The 26055-nt window shown below is 37.6% G+C and overlaps 1 protein-coding gene across 2 annotated transcripts; it reads left to right on the plus strand.

The window, feature by feature from the left end:
* The first annotated feature begins 1672 nt into the window (after positions 1–1672).
* LOC135695547 (uncharacterized) lies at positions 1673–25953 on the plus strand. 2 transcript variants are annotated; one of them, XM_065214667.2, is made up of 6 exons: positions 1673–1833; positions 8858–9112; positions 12326–12537; positions 14645–15063; positions 17147–21981; positions 23719–25953. In XM_065214667.2, the coding sequence occupies exons 2-6, from the start codon at positions 8893–8895 to the stop codon at positions 24315–24317; spliced, it is 6285 nt and encodes a 2094-aa protein (XP_065070739.2). In that variant the 5' UTR covers positions 1673–1833; positions 8858–8892; the 3' UTR covers positions 24318–25953. The 2 variants fall into 2 exon arrangements, with proteins under 2 accessions (XP_065070739.2, XP_088966741.1); XM_089110615.1 differs by lacking the exon at positions 1673–1833 and adding an exon at positions 1841–2711.
* Positions 25954–26055: the final 102 nt, after the last annotated feature.

Below are 26055 nucleotides of genomic sequence, written 5' to 3' on the forward strand. Positions count from 1 at the left end.
AAAACAATATAAGCATGCATCTTGATGTTCTTCTGATGAAAGCCTTGTTGGAAAGTAATTCCCGATCGATTTAAAATTGATATGCAACATGCTAGCTAGACTTAATCGTCTTCAGAATGCCTTCCTGTTTTCTGTCGGCATGAAGCTTCCCCCGTCGCCAGCTGAGGTGTCGCGCAGAAATCCATTCAATTACAAGGTGCTTAATTTACAAAGAAGGTCTAAAGTTTGAAGTTACTTTATTGCAAAGAAATCTAGCTTCAATGTTCAAGATAGAATGCTGCAAATATAAGAGAGTATTTTATATTTCTTGTCAGTTGAAAACAAAATACTTCTTTCTGAAAAAAAAACAATTTCTTCTCGGCCTAGGCAAGAGCAATTTCGAACTGCAAATGCTTATTGACTTCGGGCAAACGGAAGGGGGGAATATCCTCATAATCCAGCTTTAATATTTGATCAAGCGACGAGAATAATTTAAAGTCTTTTAAATATCAGAGGATCGGGTGAAAGATTGTGACGCGCCTAACAAAAGTGCTGTCAACTAATAACTCTCTGAATTGACGGCTTAATGTATTTCGCACGTCTGTGGAAGGCAGTTTCATGAAAAGCATTTCCCTAGTGTAGAACATCAGAGTGTAGCTTGATGCGGGTCATTCCAATACTTTTTTGAATGTATTCAGTATTTTCTGCCAACCTTTGTCTTTAGTACATCATTTGTTCCAGGGTATTCTCAGTTCTCACTCTCTAAAATTTACAATGTTTTAAAGCCAAAATCAAAATTAATTATTCACTCGGAAAGCTCTGGCTTTACTCCAAAGTTCCTAAGATCTAGCTATTTGAAAATATCCTGTTTTCCGTGAGCCATGAAAATGTTTTCCATCATCTTGCAATATCTGGTTTCTTAAAATACTCATCATTCAATTTTACCTGCTGTGTTTGATAAGATGAATTTCTTGACAAAACTCTTAAGATATTTTAAGAAAATTGAAGAAAGCGTTACGATCAATTCAATGCATCATTGTTTTCCTCACACACTGCAGTGGTGATAAAGTTGTGAAGGGCATTTTAAAAGAATTTCTGGTTAGTTTCGGGATTTTTATTCAAGCCTTGGATTGATAAAACGCTTTTATTTACATCGATAATTAAGAAAAAACAGGTATTTGAAAAAAGGGGATTGTTATGTGGCCAGAAATAATCACGACTAACTTGCGTCCAAATTCTCAAAGTCCTTCATTTATTTTTTTCAATCTCTTCAGCAACAAGAATAGAAACTTCGTCGTGACTCAAATACGAGCAGAGAGAAAGCCCTATGTCTTAGCCCCTGGCCATTACAGCCCTACAGAAGCTGCCTACTTCTTGAAATTTCTGGGAGCATTTACCAACACCGGTGCGTAAAATGCTCCCAAAAAATCTCCTGTGGTTCCTTATGACTAAAGAAGGATATTTTGGACTTTCTTGCACACGACCGCTGAATTCGTTTTTCTCTTGACTGATAAACAAAGTTCCCGTTTTCCGTGATGCTTTTACTAACTTGTAATGTTCCTTGCACCTTCAAAATTATCTGCCATAAAAGAAAATGAAGCCATTAACATGCCATGAACCTCATCCGGGATCTATCAATTTCACTCCTTCCGAACAATTGGTGGTATGCTTGATTGACAGGCAACATACATGTGAAACCTTTACAACGCCTTCACTTGAGGAATCAATTCTGATGAGTTCTTTTGGAATTGCGCTTCAAAGACGAAAGGCGCAGCAGACATCAACAAAATATCTAGACATAATTCACATTTGCTGTACGACCACGCATGGATAAACAGCAACGTGAACCTCAAGGTAAAGCTGCTCGATTCTGCTTTTTAAAATCGATATTTAAAGCGACGAAATTTGTGCTGCTATCAACGACTTAATTCGCAAGCAGTAGTGTATTGGTAAATGGAATTTTGTATTCAACAGTTGCGAATCAGTTCTTCATTACATCAATGAAGTTCGTAGGCCGTCATAAAATATTAAATACTTTAGTGACCCGCATGAAAGTAGCAAAAGAACTTGTTTGTGTAAATCAAGTCGCAACGTCCTAGAAGAAACTTTTGTGAAGGTTTGCTAAATTTGATGTGGTTGGCTGCCTCCGGTCTGTCTATGTGTAAGTGTTATGGTTTATTCGAGCAGATCTTCTCGAAATCATGAAGCTCCTAATTGATATTCAGTTTTCGATTTCATGTCTTCTGTTGCAGCAAATTTTCAATTCATATGGTAATTCACTTTAATAAAAGTTTTCGTGAAATGCCATCACTGTTTGTTGACACACGTTTTAGCCTGACAGCAAAGCCCCGATCAAAGAAACTTCAGGCCGTGATGTTTCAACAAAGAATGATTTGCAACCACTGTTTCTCTTATCAACACCCCCGTGGATACTTTCTCATCGGGTAAATAAGTTCTGGATTTATCTGCTCTGTACTTACAGCATAGTGTAGTTGGAGAGCATTTTCGCAATTTCTGAGGGATTTTCTTTGAGCACTCGATATTTGGACTACATCCACAATCTTTCAATGCTCGACCGCTGTTATTGATTTAGGCTGTTCATTTTGCGATATTGAAGGAAGTTAGGCGATCTCAAAGGGCGTGTGACATTCACTTCTGCATTGCTAGAAATTAATGCTGTTTGGTAAAATACTGAAACTTGAATTTAGGGAGCAGGGGTTTCCGGTCAGAAGGTAAGAAGAAATTCTAGATTGCTTTATTTAGAATTGCCTAATTACTCTGAGCAAAGTTCGCATCAGCTGGATTTTTGATCTGTCAACCGCAATGGGAAATATTACTTTTATGTGAGCATTTGGAAGGGTTCATCGTAGAATACACATTTTGTTTTGATGGAATAGTGTCTAGTAAGGTGGAGTTTCTTCAAAACGTGATTGTCAGTGGGCTGCTTTAGTCGCAAACGCACCATTGTCAACAATCCCATATTAAATAGCTTATAAAAGCCTTCTTTGACAACCTGAATAAATTTATACTCTCATTTAAAACAAGTACAATTGACTTAAGGATAAAGCCACATTTGTATAGAATTCTTTCAAAACAAAACCGGTTCTTGTTCAAATGCTTCCAAAGAACATCAGAAAGTGAAATCGATAACTTGCCTGAAGTTCTTCTGGTAAACTTTGAAGTAGATTATTGTTATTCAAATTTAAACGAGGAGTTCCGGACATTCGCTGCGTGTGATTATTTTGATGGTCTCTTTTCGCGTAAGGTCATCTTATACCTGCATGTCACAGAAAACTTTTGCTTTGTTACTTGTTTTGAAATTTTATAATAAGATTCTAATTAATGCTATCAATTAGCTCATTGAGATTGACAGTCAAAATTTATATCATTTAGCTAGGATTTTGAATGCAGCCCCATACTAATTAAAATTTAATTTCCAAATGATTGATGCAAAATTGTATGGAAGGTAGAAACATTCCATTGTAAATTGTTATTTGAATTTGAAGTGCTTTGTTGCTTGGTGGATCTTCTTTTTTGAAAATAGATTTTGCTAGAGCAAATGAATTTAGAAGCCCAAATGAATTCAGACAAAATAAAGACATTCTACATTAATAAAATTTTCCAGTTTAATTAGGGTGAATTTGTTGGCTGTTTGAAAATGAAAGAATTTAAGAACTAAAGAATTAATCAAATTTGGTTTTTGCTGCTTGATATATTTCTTTATGAATAGCTCCTTCTACTTAACTGGACTGATTGTTTCCTTATTTACTACTTTTGCTTTCCCATTTTTCTTTCACCCTTTTCATTGCTATCAGCTGTTCATTTGATAACCTTATCCTCTTTTCACAAAATCAAAAAATACTTTTCATTTTTGCTTTTCCTTTTTAGCACATCAGGCTTTTTTAATGATATGCAATTTTAATTATCTTTAGCACAAACTTTAACTTTTTGCTTCCCTCCTTTCTACTTGCCACTGAATCTAAATTTTTACATTTGATTTCAATCAATATAATCATTTTTATAATCATTGGCATTATCATTATCCTCATTAGAGTATGATTATGATTATGATCACAATTGTTGATCATCAACCTCAACATCATCATTAGCATGTTTACCAGTTCAAGTCCTTTAGCAAAAACATTCTGCATCTATATGATTTGATATATTGGTCTGTTTAATCTTGATTCGTTTTTTAATAAACATTATATGTATTTACAATAACTCTTTTATTAAAGAATTCTGGCCAGGAAGTGCTTCTGTCGAAGTTAAGCATATTTGCTGTTTAATTAATCTTTGATATTTTCTTCTGAATTGTCTGTAATGCAAATTGACTGTGTCTTCTCAATTGCAAATATATCTTGAATACTTTTGATTCAACTGTCAACTGATTGATGGAACTGCCTTCTTACATATGGTCAAATTAAATGCACTTTATTTTTTAACTCTATTCTTACCACCTTCAGATATTATCTTTTTAACTGAGTACTTTTTCTATTCATTGGATGTTTTCTATTCCAGTGAAAATTCTATCTACACTTTCCTTTCACCAGCTTTATGGATAGAATGTCACATTGAAATACGGGAAAGTCCAGTGAAACGGTTATAGAATTTCAATGATCTTTTCCGGTGACAGCCAAGGTATTAAATTTCAAACTGAATCTCCTTTCAGACACGCAACAGAACATGTTTAAGTTTCAGTGGCGTTTGAAGCTGTCTGTTTTTCAAAGGAAGTTTATTTGTATGTAACTTCCTTTTCTTTGCAATCTTGATTATCCAAAAAATAAGAACATTGATTCTCGGCACATATCATCATTTTGTTCACGTAAAAAATGTGTCGGAGGTCGTTAAAAAACATAAAATACATTCTTTTCAACTTTGATTTTGAAAAAATGGCTGTTGGTTTGATGGTTATTTATATTATATTCCTCTTTGGTATCGACTTGGTGCTCCCGTTTTGTTTAGTTACGAAGAGTGATCAAGTTAGAAATAATTTTTAGTTCATTGGTATAAGACGTTTCACTATACGGTTTTGTTTGATGGATAAGATTTTGTATTTACCGTTGATACAATTTGTTCTAACTCGCACAGACAAAATTCAACAAGCATTTTTCTTTCTGTTGGCTTGTTGATCGACAACAAAGGACGCAATCTAGCTATGTCGGTTTGGATTCGATGAAGACAATAAAAATTGATATTGTCGTAACCATATTGTGTAAAGAGCCTTCATTCAAACATTTTTCAAGCACGAGATAAACATCGTTATTAATTTGATTTTGTGAATTGGCGAGGCCTGGAAATCATGCGGATAATACCAGCTTTATTTTAAAACATTGTTTTGTCATGCTGTAGGGTTCCTCTTGGGGCGATGCAAGTAAGCGAGAAAGCAAACAAGCAGAAAAACAAACGAGCAAATCAAGCAAGCAAGCAAGAATTTTATCCTAATGCAACGGCGTTGATGTTGACCTGCAGATTGTGCCCCTAGAGTTTAGTCCTAGAATGAATTCCCTCGGTGCTTGTTTACCAACCTCGAGAGAGTGTTAGCTGTAGGGAAGCAATCCTGCCCCACCTAAATAACAATAATGATAATAATGCACAATAAAATAAATTGCTGTCCTTTTAGAAAGCAAGTCGGGAAAAATAGCGATAAATTTTTTGAAATGGTGAATAACGGATTATGGATTTTAGAGAGTTACGGTTTTATACGGTTATAGAAACTGATTTTGTTTTGTCGCTTGAATATTTTTGTATCTTTAAATTGTTTTGAAATGTTTACCAACAAATAATTCCCAGATCTGTATGCTATTGTTTTGTTTATTCAATGACCTTTTACCCTGGCGGGTTTGGGTTTGAAATTTAATTATTAATTCTTAAATCCAAGATGATTGTCTTCAAGAAGTGGTGAATATTTGGTTTCATTGTATTGTGTTTCAGACGTTCAGAAAAGCAAATCGAGCCATAATCATTCGGCCGTGTTACAAGTTAGAACATGCTCTACTATTTCGTGTATTTTCTTGATCTTGAAAAAAATATGAAAATATTTTCTCGAATTGCATCTCCTCCAACATGCCATAGTGTTAGGATATCGTTGTTGCTTGTGATTTCAAGGTTCTCTTTTCAAGATTTAAGGCGATCTGTTTGTTGCTGTCAAGAATTATGGATCTCTCTTAATATTCTCAGAACTCGAGCGCTTGGAGGTTTTAGCTACTTATCTACTTCTAACCATAAACCATTGAAGCTGTTCTTTTTAAAAGAGATTACAAAGCATATCTCAGTTCTTTGTTGTTATCTCAGAGGAAACCCGTGCGATGCTCTGAAGCCATTCTAAAGCCATTGGCTTGTGCTACCACCTTATTGCTATCCAGCTCTGCGAAAGAGTGATAAATGGCTTTGCGTATTCAAATTATTGATAATTAACAACAACTGTCGCCTAAAACTTCTCAAAACCTAGAAAAAGTGTCATTCTATCTATATTTATTCAATGAAAAATAATTATAAAGATTCGACTTTAATGCTTTGATTAAAATGTAAGATTTTCTCAAAGAGTTTTTGTTGTTAAAAACTTGGTACTTTAATGTATCATAAAATGAAATCTAGCGAATATAGTGAATGTTTTGAAACCGGGTGCTTTTTTAGATAGTATAGAAATTGTTCTACCCCATAACACGCAAACCGAAATAAATCAACAAGCATGATTGGAACACCTTGGAAATGGAAAATATAGTTACGTATTTCAATTTCCCTTCAATGATAACATTTTTTGTTCTCTATGAAGAAGGTTACTTGAACCTTCAAAGTGACGTGACAAAACTCAAGCTTTTTATCAAACTAGAAACAGTGACAGGAAGCTCTATTTAGTTGACAAGAAAAGCATTTTCATCTGTTGAATCCTCAAGTACATGCTTGAAACTAATGGCATCTATTGCGGTTGTCAATTTGTTCGCAGCTGTGTTTTAAGTGGAGCCCTGAACGTCAAGCCTTATAATTGTCATACATTAAGAGAAGTTTAATTTCATGATATCCGATTTCAGCCATTATGTTCGTTGTGCTGTGTCGCTCCTTTTATAGGATCATGTTTGACAAATCATCAAAGACAACACAAAGGTTTTCTACGCTCTCCGAGGTGTACACATTTGCGTATGCATCTGCTCAAGTTTTTCGTAAGAAGTCACGCATTTTCCTGCACTAGATTGCTTCTCCTGCTGTAGCTAAACCTTGAAGAAAAAATTATTTCTGATTAAAAAAAATTTTTTTTTATTACTGTTAAGTCTTACGCGCCTAATTTTAGACTTCCCAGTAAGTTTTCTGTTTAAATTTTAGCTGTTGAAGTGTACACTACAAACTAGTGCGAACTCACGAGAAACATTTCTGAAGAATCTGGCTACCAAACATAAACGTTTTTTGAAAATATTCTCTTTTCACAGTTAATGCTTTCTCGTTATAAGAGCACATTTTATAACAACACAGTGGCTCATTTTGACTGCCCGGCCCCAAGTGAAAAATTGAAGAAAAACAATGTATTTGTGATTTTTTTGTCTTAATTAACCATGCTACTAAAGTATCATGCAAACCTACTATTTTTTCGTCATCATAGTAGCAACAAATGTTATGTAGTAGTAGAAAATTAGTTTTTGTTTTGAAATGAGAACAACATTAAAAACACCTGACTCTCAAATTATTCAAAAAATAAGAAGATGGACCGTCAGAAAAAAGTAAATAAAGAAAAAAGGTTGAAATTTCTTGTCAATTCGCCAAATACTAAAGAGGCAAAAGTAGAGGCGATTTGCAAAAGGCTTGAATAGATAGAGAGCCCCACCTGATAGAGTGCTTTGGGAAAATTATCTTTGTTTGCAATAACGAGAGATCTTCACGCAATAATGACATTTGGGAGGCGTTTGACGTGATTGGTTGCTTTTTAAGATTATGTTGAAGGTTTTAAGCAACATATTCCAGCTTTTTGCGCACTTTATGGTGACTTTGGTGAACTCTCTAGCAAGGCACTGGTACCTCTTAATAATACAAGCTGATGGCTTCATTATTCTCACGAATCCTTGAATTGCTTCGATTAGAATCTCGTGTAGAGAATGGAAATGCCACGGAAAACGTCTCTCCTATCCCGAGATTACCATTACTTAATGCTTTTGTCAGTGGTAGGCCGCATTCTTTGGTTTGACCTGAAACCGCTGTGGATATATGGTAATTTAAAAGCTACTGAACAGTCCAGTATTTTATTGCAGCTTTTGTTTCAAACTACATAAGAAGCTTTGTTTTTGTGGTGTATTATCTGCTTTACAGCTACCCGATGCTAATTTAGAAGCACATACCACTTTTGAAAGAAATTATGTCGTGATTCCAAAATCTTTGCACTTTATTCAATGCTTAGTACGTCCGTGCCACGCCTGATCTTCTTTGATTTTCTAGGGCTCTAAAATTTTCCTCTAAAAATGCCACCTAAACAGGTATCATGGATATTAATTTAGAAACAACCTTTTATGAGAACGTCACCTGCCAGGCTAAATTTCTATTGAGTAAATCATGCTTCAAGGCTCCTTTTGATAATGATTTTAACACACCTGGTCGTGCTATAAGATGAAGAGTTGTTTGAGCATACAGACAATTTTTAGATACTTCTTTAAATTAGGGAACTGCCGTCGAAGTTTTATTGTGAACAATACTTTTCAAAGTTTTAGGTTATTTCAGGCTGGATAATTGTATAGAGAGATCATACTAAGAAGTAATAGCTGAGGAAGCAAGATTGGAAGATTGTTCACAAATAATTAAGACATTTTCTCCTTCTGCCATGATTGAAATGGCAAGTTTAACTCTTAAGGGGGTTGTGCGTTGGCCTTATCTTAATAATAAATGTATTCTATTTCAGAGATCGCATAGAATGCTGGTCACGTGGTGTTAATTATGACAGACAGTGATCAGATAACTCTCTATAGTTGTCATTTGTGTGGATTCTGTGAAACGAGTTTGGCCGCACTTACCAAACATACAGCGTCTCATATTAAAGCCGAACCAGTCAGTGAAATTTCGAGGCCACCTCAAAATGGCAGATTTGAGCTAATCCAACGGAATGGTCCAGTAATGGCAAACATGACAGATGCGCAATCTTCTGAGCAAAGTGATGGTAAGTTGTCAAGCCACTGTTGTTGCGATTTCTAATACCACGACATTCATTTTTATGCACCAATGTGCTTATATACGTAATCTGATTCGTTTGCCGTATGTTAACCTCCATGTGAATAGTGTTAGGCATTGAAAGGTTCTGAAATAGCCATTACTGGATATATGAATGCATGGAATGGCTAGCTGTAAGTTTTTATAGTCACCTCAAATATTTGTGTTGGGCAAAGAGTTTTAGCTCCTTTGCGATTCTTGTTCCGTGTATGGAAGTTCCATTGACACAATTGCCTGGGAATGTCCCAATACTGGCGTCAGCTAGAGGGGGAGGGGGATGGATGCGATGCGCACGATTACAAGTCCAAAGCAATTTTTGGTTTCATAAAACCCTCACTGAAATTTTGAACCGCCCACACAACTTTTGCAGGAACGTCGAGAGAAAAATCCTGGGCCCAATGGTGTGGTGCTATCAAAATAACAAGGGGGGCTCTTGCACAAAATGATGTGAAAAACAATAGCAAAAGTAGAAATTTACAAATTTTTGGCATCAACAAGGGGTCTCAGGGAAGCTCGACAGCCCTGCCTGGGCCTCATTCTTCTTTCAATTCAGATCAAACGCTCCACTACATTGTTTATGACAATCACTTGCCCAGACCTGTTGCGCGAATGATTGTCAAACGCGTTAATGTATCAGTAGTATACAAGATTATTATTGTTCATTGCTTCGATTGTTTATTCTTACGTTTAAAAGCCTGTTCTCTTTGTTTTTCTGGAATGTTTTAAATGTTAAATGAACAAATGTTTAGGCATTATGGATGGTCTAGTTTTCAGTCATTTGAGCACTCCAGATCTACTAAAATTCGGAATTCTTCTGCCCCCAACCCTGCACCCCAGTTCCATTGTTCGCTAGCTGCGCTCATGAAATCTCACAGGTATTATTTTCCAAAACTTGGTAACCTTGTCTCAAGGACTAGAAAGTTATTTGAGTTTAAGCGCACTTTGATAGAAGAGGCAATGGGATGAAAAGCTAGATGGTAGTTTTTTTAAAATGAAGAAAGCACGATGGATTCAAACTAGTGACAATTTCACTCTTGCAGCATTCAATTGTTGCTTATCGTAAACAGCACTTCTGTTTCAGGTTAGTTGAGAGATCTTGGCAGGTGGCAGAGTATATTGATTTGTTAATCATAAAATCTGGCGTATTCTACGAAAAGGCTAATTAGGATTTTCCTAAAACCGCAAATGCAAATTCTCTGTAATTTCCCAAGACAACGATAAATTGCAGGCAGGCTGCAACATTATTGCCTCAGTTTAATCACAACCGGTATTTTTTTATTAACTAAGCCGTGTTATTATTCAAATGCAGATTCGGGAGATGATGAAAAGTCAAGTCTCGGTTCTTGTTAGATTCACATTTTTACGAAATTTGGAAGAAGTTCGAGTTTGATCGTAATTATTCCATAAACCCTGTCGAAATTTTACCTATAGACAATGCACCTCCTCTGCCACAAAATAATGATATGTATACAAACAATCTTTTTCTGGTACAAAATTTAAAAATATTGAGACGTTTTATCCTCTGAAAAGTATATTGCGTTGAACATATTTTTACGTTCTTGTGATCTGACGTTTTTTATTCTCAGACTCTCTGATGAAAAGCTTTAGTATGATACAAAATGTTTGCTTTTTCCAAGATTTTTGAATAGTTTACAACGAACAGAGCAGTTTATAAAAGCTGTCTAAAAAAAGTGAACTGAAACCCCGGAAATCAAATTAAACCAGAGGAAACAGTGTATGCTGTCGACATTTTTAAAGTCCGGCCTAGTTTTAGAAATTCCTTGATAGGATGGGCTAGCCCCAGCCTTTTTTCGTTTTCCGTTTCATTCCGTGCCTAGGAAATTGCATATTACTTAGAAACTTAAACAATAAGCTAGACTGGTCGGGTAAACAATGCTCGTTTCTCATAAAGCAAGTCAAATAACCTGTACATTGTTACAAAGAAAAACAAAGAAAAGATTTGTTTTGGATCAGTCTTAGCTAGACTTCATTTGGCCTGCCTTGGCTTAGCTTGGACCTAGTTTGGCTTTGACTTAATTTCGCTCTGTCTTTTTTTGACCTTTTCTTAAATTTTCTTTCCTTTATATGACGTGCATTAACTTTATTTGACTTAACTTGACCTAACCCCTTCTACCACTATTTATTGCTGACTGTTCTTTGCAAGACTCGGTATTGGCCTTCCCCAAGACTCGGTTTTGGCGCTCCCCATATCATTTATTTTTATGATTTTTTCCTGGGCATACTTTAACCATGCAGACGGTCCTGCTATCTGTCGACGGTCCTGCTATTGGTTCAGATCTGCGCCCAATCAAATAGTCGCTTGAAGGAGATACAGCGATGTCATTCACTATAAAATTAACTTTATATAAATGTTGATGACAGCGTTGACAACTTGTCTTTGGGAAAAAAGACAATGATAAAGTAGCTGTTAATATTTTTGGGCCTTTGATAAATAAAATTGATTCTCGGTGTGAAACGAATTTAAAAAGTCCTTTTAATAACCTTTATCAGAAAAAGACTCAGAAGCTCCGTGCATTTGCAAGGGTGTCAAGATTTATGGAAAGTAATAATATAATCAACAATGGCCCCATGTCATAATTGTCCACTTGTGTGGATGTTTCATGACAGGAAATCCAGTTATCGGATCAGCAAGATACATTAACAAGCCTTATGAATCATAGACAAAGAAAGAAACTAAAATTATGATGAATATGAGTATTATCTCAGTATCTGTACGCCAGAAGAATTTACAACTGTTCCTGCTCAAGATATAAAAATGGTGAATTATTTGAATCCGATCTTCATGGAAAATTTTGTTGCAAGTGATATTTCGTATATTCTTTATGGTATAGATACTTTAAGGTGCGATCCCTGCTACTTTAGATTCAAGAGTCCAAATTTTTTAAGATTTTTTTAAGAATATTCGAACAATCAAAGCGTTTGATTGTAGCGGTAAGGTATGTGAAAAAACTATTTCAAATCAAGGTTTTAAAGTTCTAGTTTGTATTGATTGGGGTTATTTTTTATATTTGGCATTAATTAGCTTTTACCCCTTGTAATTCTCTAACTTTGAATGAATGAATTATACTTTTGTATTATATTAGAAATGTTTATAATTTCTATCGCTAAAACAGTGTGTTATGTTTCTATGTTTTCATTGCAGCTCCTCGTGTTATAGTCAGTAGCAATGGGACTGACATCATTGTTGTCAGTGGCAGTGCCAGGGATGCGATGCTTGCGAACCAGGAGTCGCAGAACACAGATCGTATCTCCCACCTCGATGTGGACGGAGGGTATACCGTTTCTGAACGAGACCACGAAAACGACGATGATGATGACGTCATACTAGTGAATGATCGACTAAGAAGTCCCCAGGTTGGTTTTTTAGCACTTGTAGGTACCATTTGTTACAAAGTTGTTGTGTTTGTAATGCCCAGGTAATTAAAGGTTTGCAAACGTTGCTGCCAAACCTCTAGAGGGTCCAATACCATTAGCATATTTTTAGAATAACATGGAATGCTGGTTGAAAATACCCACAAATCAAGCTTTAATTATTATCCTAATACACATGTTAAATTAGGAATGATGTACCTGCAAAATTGATAGCTATTAATCTAAAAGGATGAAATAATCTTCCGAAGTTATTCAAAATACCGTTTTATAACCTGATATTTGATGCTTTTGATGCATTGCTATTCAGGTAATTCAGTTTTATCAACAGTTGTGTTAAAACCACAATCCTGTCTCAATGTATCGATTTAGACAAACAGCAACACAGTCAGACGAAAAATCAAACCAATTAACTCCATCGTTCACTTTATATGTCAACCACATGTGTCCTGAAATACTACTACCAAGTCTCTCATTACAACTGTCTTTAAAAAGCAACCACTCGACCTCAAGTAATCGCCCCGCAACAATCATTTTCTGCCACACAAGTAAAAGGACGACAGTTATGTCTGCTCTGGATATGATCGTGGTATTTTCGCAAAGAACCCCTCCTTGCAAATTTATGAAGATGTTCAGTGACACTCAACCGGTCACATTTATACCTTAGGGGGGTTTACCAGCCCCACACTTTGACCTTCCAGAGAAGAATGCTGGACAGGGACTTTGGAAGCCTTTGAAATTTGGAGGGGTACAAGCACCGTATCTAAAAAGAGGCACTTAATAAATGTTCTGAAGAGGGCAAATGTTTGAAAAGGGATATTTTCTCCAAAATTTGAGATCTTGCCCGTAGTTTTCATAGCTTTCAACTTCCCTAGGGCTGGTGGGTAGTGAAAAGTATGGATTTCACAATCTCTGTCAGATTCGCTCCTAGTTGTTATACACTTACAATACAATTTTCGTTTAAACCTGTTGTTAGCTACTTCCTACCCGGGCTTGAAAAAAATTCCCCTAAGGCCCTGGTCAAACGTTTAAACACTTCACTAAACATTTCCCCCAATTTTTTTAGTGAGTAGTTTATTCGTTTTGCAACCCTGTCTAGTGTTCTTTAATCGTTTTGAGTGTTGTTGAGCAAAGTTTGATCCTTGTCAAGATTGTAAGTGAAGACCAAGCAACCCAACGCAGGGAGGAAAATGAATTTAAAGAACTGGCAAAAATATCAACAGTCATGTGCTCGCGTTTTCTCATCGGTTTCGATCCACAATTCGGTATATATATTTCCTAGCATAGAGTTTTTGATCTGACTATCTGACGTATTTTCTAGCATAGAGTTTTCGATCTGACGTTTTATACTCTGAAAAGTGTCAGACGAAGAGCTCAGTATGACTCAAAACGTTTGCTTTTTTAAAGCCATTTTGAATTGAAAAGCGGGTTTAAAGAAGTAAAGGGCGTTAGGGATAACAAGATAACGGAAAACGCTACGAGAACATCAAAAACGGCCACCGTATGGTAAACTGAAGAAATTTTCCGTTTAAAATTTACGCTTTGTGTCCTCCATCATTTTTTAATGTTTGAATATGTCCCACCAAGTTTCCCACAGCCCGCGCAGTGTCCTAAGTGGCTCGCAGTTCAAATAGTTTACTGAAGTATTTAGAAAAAAGTCTAGTCACGTTTTGCCACCCTCGCTAAACTTCACATAATTTGACTAAACAAAAGTTTTGTGAAATGTTGAGCGAAAAGGTTTAGTCGTTTTGTCAGGGCTTACGCTCGTTGAACCACACAAGATTCGCATGCTGTAGGCGTTTCTGAGGGCACCTTTCATAAGACCTCCGTGGTGATCGCTTACCCGCACAAGATGCGCATGCTGTACGCGTTTCTGAGGGTATATTTCATAAGACCTCCGTGGTGAACGCACTCGAATGTAAATTTAGATACCCCTAAACTAGCTGTATTCTTGGTTGTGCTAAAATGTTTTTGTTCTTGTTTTTGGAGAAGCTGTTAGACCGTTTTGTTTCTAGAGGAAACATTAGCCTCTGCAAATAATGTCAATGTACCCATCTTCACGTTTCTATCATAGTTTTAATTTGACTCACAGGTTGGTGATGTGTTTCCAACAAGCTCCGATCGTGGAACCCCTCAGTCACGTGTCATATTTCCTTCTGGTTGGGGCGAGCCGCAACAAAGAACGAGTGGAATCCGGACAACTAATGATAGATTCCGCAATATCCAGCAAACAGATCCGTTGCATGTGTCAGAAAACCGAGATCGCAATATGCCAAAAATAATCAATTGCACAACGGTACGGTCTAGGCATCAGCAAAGAGGCTATCTGTTGGCAAACGGGATCACTTACACGTCAAAAGATATTCTCAACAATGTATCGAGGTCCGGCCAGACAGAATATATAGTACCAACATACGAAAGTGACGTACCGGATGCGGATCAAATTTCTGAAGTTTCGTTTCATCGAGAGAACAGCAACGCAACAAGGCAAAGTGGACAGCATCAAATAAGGTAACTCCTTCAAAATATTTCTTGTTGTAATCACTTTTGCAATTTTTGAAAATTTGATTCATCTCTTCCGTAACAAGATCTTTGAAAATCCTATTCGCAGGGTTACTTTGTTCGGAGAAGAATTGATTTTATTTACTGAAATTGCTTTTCGACAATCATTTTTATTATATATTTACGAACATTTAGGAACGTTTTATTACGGCAAAATATTTAGGAACATTTTTTGCATGGGATTTTTGGAAATTACAGCGCAAAGCAGTTATATTTATTTATTACAGTCAGTGTAAATTGTTTAAATTTTACGAACAATCCAGCATCTCAAAAGTTGATGAAAATCTGTGCATGACATAATGTTTAGAATATGGTTAATGTAAAAGTATACTTATTGTGGGCCTTAAAAGACTTTATTTGTCCTAGGAAGCGAGAGGCATTTTGAATATTTGAATACTTGTGTTCACTTCACCAATGGGAGTTAATAGCTTTTTCCTTACTGCTTGGCATTACGTATATTCGTCGTTAATTTGTACAGCCACTGTCCAAGTAAATGTTTTGAAACAGCGAGAGAATGCTATCCTGCCAGGCTTCACATATTAGAGCAGCAAGACGGCCTATGGTGTATTTGGTTTTTTATTTAGCCACTGACAAATCAAACAAGCACACTCTTGTCTCAACCTAAGCTTGGGTTTTCGGCTGCTGTTGCCTAGGGCAACAAGCCTATTTGTTACCCAACGCAGTAAATGTTAACCTGGGCAGTATCCATTCACTGAATGGCTATGGTGGTCTTGCGAATTTCTATAACGATAGCGAGGCTTAAAACAAATTGTTCACAAATATTATAATACTCAACCAGGCTGCCGAAAAAGACTTAAGATACCCCCTTCAACTGCTCGACTGTCCACAGTTGGTCAGCCTGTTGCTTCACTCTGCAATAGAAGAATCTAGATGAAGCACCGTGCAAAAATGTTTATGGATCATTTTATCAATAATTAAGCGTTCCTTCCCTTTATTTCGTTTTATCTCAGACTGCCTTTTATGAAAATCATTGAACGGGACTACAAAAGAAACACGCTTTCCTTGATTAGTGTCCTCGTCTTTTCAATTTCTTAAAAGCTTCGATTTTAGCGGAGGGACTTTGCTGGGTAGTTTCTAGCATTTTTGATAGCACTTTTTCATGACTACACTACGCACCAGTTTAATATCCAGTGCAAGTTACTAAGTTGAAATGAAATTTCAGTTTTCTTCACTCTATTTTGATATTCTTGTTTTTTGAAAATTATATTTTCAAATTCTGACTCTCTTGTTCCTCGTTGTTTCGCATTGCTCCTCCTAATTGGTTTTTTCGAAATTTTCGTCGCAAGAATTGGATTGGGCGGTTAGCCTAATCCATCGTCTCTTTCTTCTAGCATAAAAAACTATTTGCAAATCTTAAGCCCCCCTCCCCCCCTATATTTAAGCATTCTGGAATTTCAGTCTTGGTGTTTCGTTCATCTTTATTGAAATCCTGTGGGTTGCTCCCATGATGTCATATGAAGGGATTTTAAAAGGTTTTTTTCGGTTCTAAAAAAAATCATGTCAAGCAACTTTAAGATTTGTTTAGGCACTGCAGATATAAAGAAGTAAACATCAACATTTAGATCCGAATAAAGAAGAATTAGGTTGAAGAATTAGAAGCAAATCGCTGTTAAAAGAATGCTTGAAATCACCAACCAACAATTAGGAGTTCTAACGGGAATCATGTGTTTCTTTTAAGATGCCTTGGAAATAGGTCCCTCCCGCGTTGGTTATAAAGCTGCGGTTTTAATTCAAAGACCGCTTTTCAAGGGGTTATGGCCCCTTCCCTGTCCTTTTAAGGGGTTCGTGGGGAACCTTTTTCTGAAAATAAGCCCCTTCTTATTCATTTGTTAATTTTATTTGGAGAAAATTATGAATTAAAGCAATATTTCGATGAACAAGCTTCAAATATGTTTTGTCTTTTCTTCTTAAATCTATCTGTTCAATAGATACTTTCAGGTCATTGTTGCCCTCAAAACACGTACAATATAGATTAAACACCTTTTCCTATCACAGCTGAATCCTTTTCTAGGACACAAAGGTCGTTTATGGCTTCGAAAGCTTCGCCTATCATTCAAGATGTCTTCAGTAGGCCATCTGGCAATAGGCAAAGAGATCCCAAGCATGCGCAGAATCACGTTAACCGACCAGTTGTACACTTCGAGCCAGCCATATCTCACAACTCTTCAGCATTTGTGCCATTTGGAGGGCAAGTCACCCACCCTGTACGTCATCACTACCCTAGTTACCAGGAAATCAGAAGCAATAGGCCAGTCTCCCAGCAAAACAGCCAGCACCAGAACATGACTCACCAAGGGCCTACAGACGCAAGTACACGACACAACTCGCACAGTGGTAACCAGTTCAATTGCCCCATGCCATTGCCTAACCACGGTACTGTTGTTATGAATCCGAACCAGCCGGTAATGCTACCGCCCTATGGCAGCTATGATGGTGTGTCCGGGATTTTAGTTATTCCGCTGAAGAAAACTAACGAAATAGCAGTGCAGACAGATGAAAGCTGTATGTCCCCTGATTATGTCCCGTACCAGCCTCCGCAGAGAACAGCTGACGAGGCAGTTCAAGATGTGAATAGTGCAGATGAACAAGGGACGAATCCGGACAATCTGACGTGCACAGTTTGTCATAAAGAGTTTGCTGACGTCCGAAAATTACGTCAACACTTTGATGCTAATCACAGTAAGGAGAGCTTAAGATGTAAGGATTGCGGGCAAGTGTTTTTGACAGCGAAAAATATGCAAATGCATAAAGTAAGGGTTCATAACAAACGGATGCCGTTTAGATGTGGTGTTTGTAGCCTACGCTTTGAAGATCGAACGTCCGTTGTCCAGCACCTTGCAACGCATAATGCAAGTGAAAGCACATTCAGGTGTGACACGTGTGGCAAAAGGTTCGGGAGTGAGGAAAAACTTCGAAAGCATGAGCAGAAACACAGGGAGATGTGGCATAAATGCATCGAGTGTAATCGAACCTTTGGAAGCGAAGTGACCCTCGCTTACCATGTGGAACAAGTGCACAAGAGGCAGCAACAAGCTATTGATGTTTCATTAACCGAAGCGGCATCCAATCAGGTTTCTCGAAGAGAATCAGCTGATCATGGTGTAGATGATGATTTGATCTATGACGAGGACGAGGCTGAAAATGCAAACGAAGTTAGCCAGACTGCCGAAGAGCTAAGCTGCCAGTTCTGTAGTAGCAAATTTGTAAGCAGTAAGAAACTGGAGAATCATGTGAGGAATTGTGAAATGTCTTCTTTTGGTAAAGGAATGAAAAAGATGTTCCGTTGCGCTGTTTGTCACACATTCTTTGCATTGAAGTCGCAGCTTGTCAATCACTACAACACAATGCATTTAACACGGGATGGTTACAGCTGCTCGAAATGTCCACGGAAATTTCGTCTCTGGTCGAGGCTTAAACTTCATATCAAGGCATTCCATCACAGCAGAAGGTCTTCTGTAACGAAGAACGTGTGTTCTGTATGCTCCGAAAGGTTCCTCAGCCGGAACAAGTTGGAAGATCACTTAAGAGATGTGCATCAGATCCAGCCGTACCAGTCAAAGGTTGGTAGAATCTACACATGCAAGGAATGCAAGAAACGTTTCACAAATCTTTCATCGTTGATGGTGCACAGACGGGGTGTGCATTCCCTTAATATCCTTGAGTCACCATCAACACAGACTTGGAAATGCCAGTATTGTGATATCGAAAGATTGACCAAGAAAACTTACATTGCACATTTGAAAGAGGTGCATGACATGTCGGTGATAGAGAAGGGTCGAAGCCTGGAGATAGTGGACAAGGAATTTACCAGTAGTGTTGTTACCGCAGAGCCAGATTCAAGGAGGAGCAGTGAGTCGCAAGCGCTGCACGCTGCAGATGACGAGAATTCAACAAAAGACACTTCAGATGTTTGGCATTGTTCTGAATGTGACGCTGAATATTTTGACGAGAAGAGCTACAAGAATCATCTTGGCCTTGTTCATGGAAAAAAGCCTTTTCTTTGCACGACATGTGGAAAGAGATTTGCATACTCAGGGCAGGCTACATGGCATATGCGGGAACATGAAAACGAGGCAGGTAATTCTCAAACCCAGACCTCAATTTCAGTCTCAAGCAATGTTGCTGATAATGAGGTTGTTGTATCACCAGAAGAAGATGGTATCATAACAGTAGAGCCAGGTTTACCGCCTCATACATGTGTCCATTGTAATACCACGTACCAGAACGAGAAGCGACTGAACAACCATCTTGGAATGCGGCACGGTTATAAAAATTTCCAATGTGATGTCTGCAACCAAAAGTTTGCATATTCAACACATCTGATTTGGCACCGAAGAAGTCACTTCCCTGATAAAAAGAAGGAAAGCAATGCAAGGTCACAGGATCTTGAAAATATCGATTCTGTTCCGAAAGATTACGAAGTTAATATTGAGACTGGTAATGCTGTCGATCCAGATATGCAATCTTCGATAGATGAAAGCCATTATGACGCAGCTGAGGAGGTTGTTGCTAATGGTTACAGCCAACGCAGTCGCTTTGTTTGTTCTCAGTGCGGAGCAGAGTTTGTGGAGCAGGAACAGTTCCGAGAGCACATGATTGTTGTTCACGATGCAGCTGTTGGTAAAAGCAATACAATTGAAGCTGAGAGCAGCTTTAACCAGCTCGAAGCAGGTGAAGAACTCCAAGATGGGGGCTGCTACACTTGCGAAGTTTGTAACAAGCAGCTTTCTACACACATTGGTTGGAAAGTCCATCGCACAAGAGTACATAAGCTTACTGACGATAAGCCCCTTGCATCTTCTCCAGGCAGCATAAAGAAGGCGTTTATGTCCAACCCCTTATCAGTTCATGGTGGGAGTGCGGGCGCGGGATTGATTCATCAAGAGGTCAGTGCTCAGACTTTAACACCAAAGAAAAACGAGCTCGGAAGTGAAGACCTGAGTCCAAACGCTGTTTACTCTTGCTCTAAATGCAGCCGGGTTTTTACAGGCCTTAGAAGCTTACGTACGCATCAGTTCAAATTGCATGCTATCAGGGTGAAAGACACGCATCACAGAAGCCAACCAACTGCAAGCGGCGATAGAAACCTTTTCTCGAAGGTTAGGAGTGGGGAAATATTTCAGTGCGGTACGTGTGACTATCAGTTTTCGACTGAAAAAGGGCGACGAATTCATTGCAAGAAAATGCGGCATGCAGAGTTCAGAACAAGCATGTGGACAAGCAATCAACTCCCGGCGACGTCACAAGTGTCCAAAGATGCAAATGAAGTTTTCGAACCGGATAATTTCCCATCAAATCCTAAGAGACAAAGAGTTGACGATGATACAGAAAATTGTGTAGCACCTTGTGAATTCTGTGATGCTAAACTGCAAAATCTTGAAGCTTTGAAAATCCATTTCCAAAACAAACACCCAGATATGATTTCATTGCAAGACTCACCGTTTAAGTCACCATCTGATGTTGTGCCCAGGGCTAGTGAAAGCGACAATTCTTTTCAGCAGCTGGACCTTCCTTCGATGATTGATTGCCCAAGATGCGATCGATCCTTTCCGTCTCGGAAAGCCATTAATGCACATATGGTTAAATTCCACAAAGTCAAGGGAGCAGCTCTTGTGCGAACTTTGAAAGAAGGCAGGCGCCCAGAACAACGCCCAACGATGATCAACGACAGATTAGATAATTCTCAATATGTTACCGGATCAGAAGAGATCTCTGTTGCAGATACTGAGAGCAATCCAAAGGCGTTCAGAATTTGCCCAGTTTGTCGACGAGCTTTCCACAATCGCCGTGGTCTAACAATGCATTTAGTGCGTTACCATCACATGAACAAAATTGGTATCAAGAAGCTCAACCTAGGCTCTCGTTACGATGACGATTTTCCAGTCGTAAGTGATTCTACTACAGCTAATAAATGCACCATTCCAGGACGTAAATCCACTGGCCTAAAAGAATTTTGCCCGTTATGTCCCATGACCTTTCCCAATAGACGTAGTCTTGGTACGCACATTTTCAAGAGGCATGGTATAAGGTGCAAACAGTTATCGCCAGCTGAAAGAAGATCCCTTTTTAGTGCTGGCAGATATGAAGGTGAGGTTGAAGAGCGTCAGATTGCAAGGGAGGTTCTTGTGGCAACCGACTGCCCGATTTGCGGTGGAAAATTTGTTGGAAAGCGAGGGCTTAGAGCACACGTGTCCAGAATTCACGGATTAGATAAGATCGAACTAGGATTTATGTTTCCGATAAATAATCCAACCGATGATGATGGAATCATGAAATGCCAAGACTGTCCTCGTGAATTCAACAACAAAAGAATATTTGCTGCCCATTTGTATTTTGTCCACAAAAAAGATTCAGTTGATGCCTATACAGCCAGTTTGGGAGGTGGCTCCCAACCAGATTCTGCAGATGCTGCGAAGACCGAAGAAGCTTTTGCGAAGGAGGACAGTAATGCAAACGAAAGAAATGAAGGTTCACTGCAGGGTGCCGAACATCACCAAACGAACACAATTGAAGCATCACCAAACGATGCTGTGACGTGCGTACCTGACAATTCAGAGAAGGGGCAATCAGATTTACCGGATGAAAGTTCTAGAGCAATGACAAGCAGCACCCCTGAAAAAATGACATACAACTGCATAAATCCAACCTGTGGCGAGACCTTTAAGACCCCTCTTGAACTTCTTGTACACGTAAGGAAAGAAAATGGTCGAAGTCTTAGTGATGTCGACAAAGAAGTAAAGAACGTGAATGCAGAAGACATTGTTGAAGGGCAAGATGAGGAGTTTGATTATGATGATCTTGAGAATGATGACATCGATGATGAAATTATGAGTGAAGAACGAGAAGGTGAGTTTTTCCTTACAGAGTCTTGTTGTTCAATTGAATTATCATTTTCAACTTATAATCCTCTTGAGTACAGTTGACTATTAGCAATACCGTAAATCCTCGAATTGCCCCCCCCCCTCCCCCCTCGAAAAAGCCCTCCCCTCGAATAAGCCCCCACTCTAAAACTATAAACTGTCAATAAGTCCCCCTCGAATAAGCCCCCACTGCTACCGTACATCCTCGAATTGGACCCCTCGATTTGACGATTTTTGCCATCTGAGGTTGCCTATGGCGTTTTATTGAATTGCCTCGACAAATTCGTACTTTTGGTAGTAATTAATTAAATGCTCATAAAGCAAATTCCTGCTAAAATAAACAAGGTCTTTTAATAATGTCTTCTTATTGTCTACAATAATTATATAAGCCCCCTCCTCGTATAAGCCCCCCTCTCGAATAAGCCATCATTTTTTAATCACCACCATCATAATTCATTGTCGTTAGAGTCATCGGTATCATGGTCAATCATCAACTACAATGATAATCACTAATAATCAGCACCAGTTGTCATTGTCAATCACCATTAATCACAATCAGTCATTGCCACAGATCCCCATAACATGGATATTCTCTGTTAAATAGTAAGTGAGAAATTGTTCTTAGTTTAAGAAATATTGTCCTGAGAAGATGTTAAGTTTTTATCAACTATCAGTAATCAACAGCAATGATCAGCAATCACTAATCGTCATCTATATATGATCAGCAATCACAGTACCATCATTAAATATTGTCGTCACAGTCATTAGCTATCATTATCACGATCAATCTTAATCGCCAATGATAATCATCAATCATCACCATCAGTTATCTTTGTCGTCATAATTATCAATATTAATCACTATCAAGCATAGTCACAATCATCACCAGTTATCATCTTCACAATCGTTTATTATTCATCCTCATCTGTCGCCAGTCACTATTTCCCCTGAGTGCACTATTTTCAATACACAGATAAACCTTTGATATCTTTTGTGTAGAAATTCCCACGCAAAAGAAAGGAAATTTACTTGCCATGGTCACAACTTCTTAAATGTTGAACATGATTTGACAATGCTGTCTCACTAGCACACCCAGTGCCGTTTGTTTTTAATTGCTATATTACTTAGCACCCCAACTGAATGTAGATAATTATCAATGATAATTAATTCTAGCAATGAGGAAGTATTTAAATTTAATTAAATGACATTTTATTATGCTTATCTTCAGACATCGCTTTGGACCACCTTAATTTGCGCCACGCACTTTAATGTAGTTGAAAATAGAAAACAAAAGTCACTTTGCGGGCGATTCAGTCAAGACTTTTGTGCATACTTGAGCGATATCACACAATGGTGATAAAACCGTTAGTCTGGAAAGTCATAAATTAATAATGACGAAGAAATAAAAGACTCATTTTCACAACAATGCTTGTTATATTTAAGTTTATCTCGCGTATTCATTTATAAACGAACAGAGTGCTACAAAATCTCGCGATTTTGTTTGTACTGTGCAGTGTGTCTGTTCTTCAAACATTTTGCTTTTCAATAAAAATCAAAGCTCTGTAGGTTTTAGTTTCTCAGACATCAGATAAAAACGTCTGCTTTTGATAAGATAATGAAATGTATCTTTTATTGATGAAGCTTATCCTGTTGTTAATTTTAAATTTACTATCTTTATTTGGTGGCAATGCACTATGAATATTTGAATTTTGCTTCTCTTTAGTAATTGAAAGAGATCCTTTTGAAGAGGAAGATAATTTCCCCAATATTCATGCGTTGGAAACTGATGGAAAGTTTGTTTGCTCTTTATGCAAAAGTGAGTTTGATGATCAAAAAGCATTTAAGATTCATTACAAGAAAACACACTGTAAAGGTTCCCATGGAGACGCTGGAAGGCTGCGAGATGTCGTGGAACGAAGCTTGTTGCAAACCGAGGCCGTGTCTAAGGAATACAGCCTGAGAGCTACAGCTTCTAGGAAGGCATTTCGCAGTGAAATAGAGCTTACCGAACAAATATTGAGCGGACCGGCAACGCCTGAAGAATCTGAGCAAGAAGAAGAAAGTTTGTCCATAGACGAAGTGGTTGCTCACGAAGAAGAAAGAATACAGTCTGGAAGTAGCACCTTTCCGCCAGTGAGGAAAGACGTGGATGCCGAAAAGATCCAATCAGATGTGGCGTTGGGTAGTAGTTTAAGTGAAACTAGGCCTAGTGAGGGAAAATCTGTTGATGAATCGCCTATACTAGATTCAAAAGACAAAGAAGATGAGCCAGCAAAAAAAAGTGCTTTTGCAGCTGCACTTAACCTCCAGGTGATGACATAATATAAGTATTTTTGAGTTTTTAAAACTATATCTTGAAGCAAACTAGAGACTAACTTTTCTATAGCCTTATATTTTTGTAAAGATGTGATTAATATTGATTTTTGTAAGTTAAATTTAGGAAACAAAGCTCAGTTTAGAAAATAAATCGATTTAGTTTTTTAAAAGAAAGCTTAATTAGTGTACACTGTGTCGTTGCACAAAATTATAAAATGGTGAATGTTATTTAGATAGCTGCAGCAATAACTCTCAGTAATTTTACTGAGCTCCTTTTTACAGCAGTTTTGCTATTTGCTTGCGTGGTGATAATGTGAAGGGATGCATTTCGAAGTATTTTTAGGCCTATTTTGTTACCACCAACCATTTTCTTGGTAATCCTTTCCTTCGAATAATGATTGGATTGCAAACAGTTGATGTTGAATAACTTTATTGAATAATTGTCTTTAAAATTGATGGCAGGTTCCAACAAAGCTTGGACCAATAATGAACGTCTACTTTTGAAATCAAAATAGTGTTTACAGCAATCAGGCAGGCAGTTTCTACCTTCCAAGGCGGGTATCAGATTCTACACAAGTCGTGTTGTTCTAGAATATAATTGCTTGTTGTTTAAACAATTAAAAAAGTTTTTACTATTTTTAGATAACCCAACCACTTTTGGCATATTCTAGTGAATCCAGTGATTTCCGTTTTGAGTAGCTTACCCACTATGCCTTGTGGTAGATGACATTTTTAAAGCTTCTGCCTTTATATGGATTCAATAGAGAGTTTTCACTTCGTAGTTCGATTGATTTTTATATCTCCAAATTTTGCTGTTTTTTAATGTGAACTTACTTATGACCTCAATTGAAATTCAAAATTTAGCATAAGCCGGTCGTAACCTAGCCTACCCTAAATTTTGCTGTCAGTTGCTAACAGCTTACTAGCTTTTTAAATATGTATTTCGTATAGGCCCCTTTTGTAGTGATTCTTGATGACAACTATCTAGCTATATGTCATGTGTTTTAAAGATTTTTAAAATAAAATGTGGTAACGTTCTATGTTCTTCTTGTTTAATCATGTAAGAAGTCCCTTAAACCCGATCAAGCAATAATAGTTCCAAGTAAGAACTTCATTTTCCACACACAAAAGTAGGCCTTGGCTTTACGATTATGTCGAAGGAAACTAATTACTTTATTTTAAACATAGATTTTACTTGCATGGCTTCTAACAATAGTACGGAGTACCTCTTTACTCTTAAGACCTTATCATGTGACTAATATCTCCTGAAAGCAATGCCCTCTCCAAGATCTATACCAAACGAACCCAAAAATATTTTCTCATCCTTTCAGATGCATGTTTCCTCAAAGAAGACTTGTTGGCACCCCTAACAATTATAATTCAGCGCTTTTTTCCTTCAAAAGTCCAATTGTAAATTCGTTGTTGAGTTACCATCGTTCATTTAAAAGCAATTCAGGATAGCTGGTAATTAACTTGTAGTTTCTGTTTGGTACAACCTCAGACAAGAACTACTGACTTTTTGTACCTCGGTGGGAAGCCTATCTTTGTACTCGTATCTATGAATGACGTATTTTATACAGAGTCAGTTTTGTATGGCTTTCGTTTTTGTATTTAATTTTTTAGATAAGAAACTTTGAATTGATTCAGTGTAATTTTTTCTTTTCACGTTGGAAGTGAATTCCAGCTATGTCTAAACTAGAGCTGTTTTAATGCATTTGTTTGTTCAAAGAAACCATCATCGTTA

Source organism: Rhopilema esculentum, chromosome 2 (assembly GCF_057945365.1).
Source record: "Rhopilema esculentum isolate cy_ngs chromosome 2, ASM5794536v1, whole genome shotgun sequence".
Classification (NCBI taxonomy): Eukaryota; Metazoa; Cnidaria; class Scyphozoa; order Rhizostomeae; family Rhizostomatidae; genus Rhopilema; species Rhopilema esculentum.

Coding starts and splice junctions, on each gene's coding strand:
- LOC135695547 (XM_065214667.2), top strand. CDS start 8,893: ATGACAGACAGTGATCAGATAACTCTCTATAGTTGTCATTTGTGTGGA. Junction 12,538..14,644: donor ATCGACTAAGAAGTCCCCAG/GTTGGTTTTTTA, acceptor TTTGACTCACAG/GTTGGTGATGTGTTTCCAAC. Junction 15,064..17,146: donor AGTGGACAGCATCAAATAAG/GTAACTCCTTCA, acceptor ATCCTTTTCTAG/GACACAAAGGTCGTTTATGG.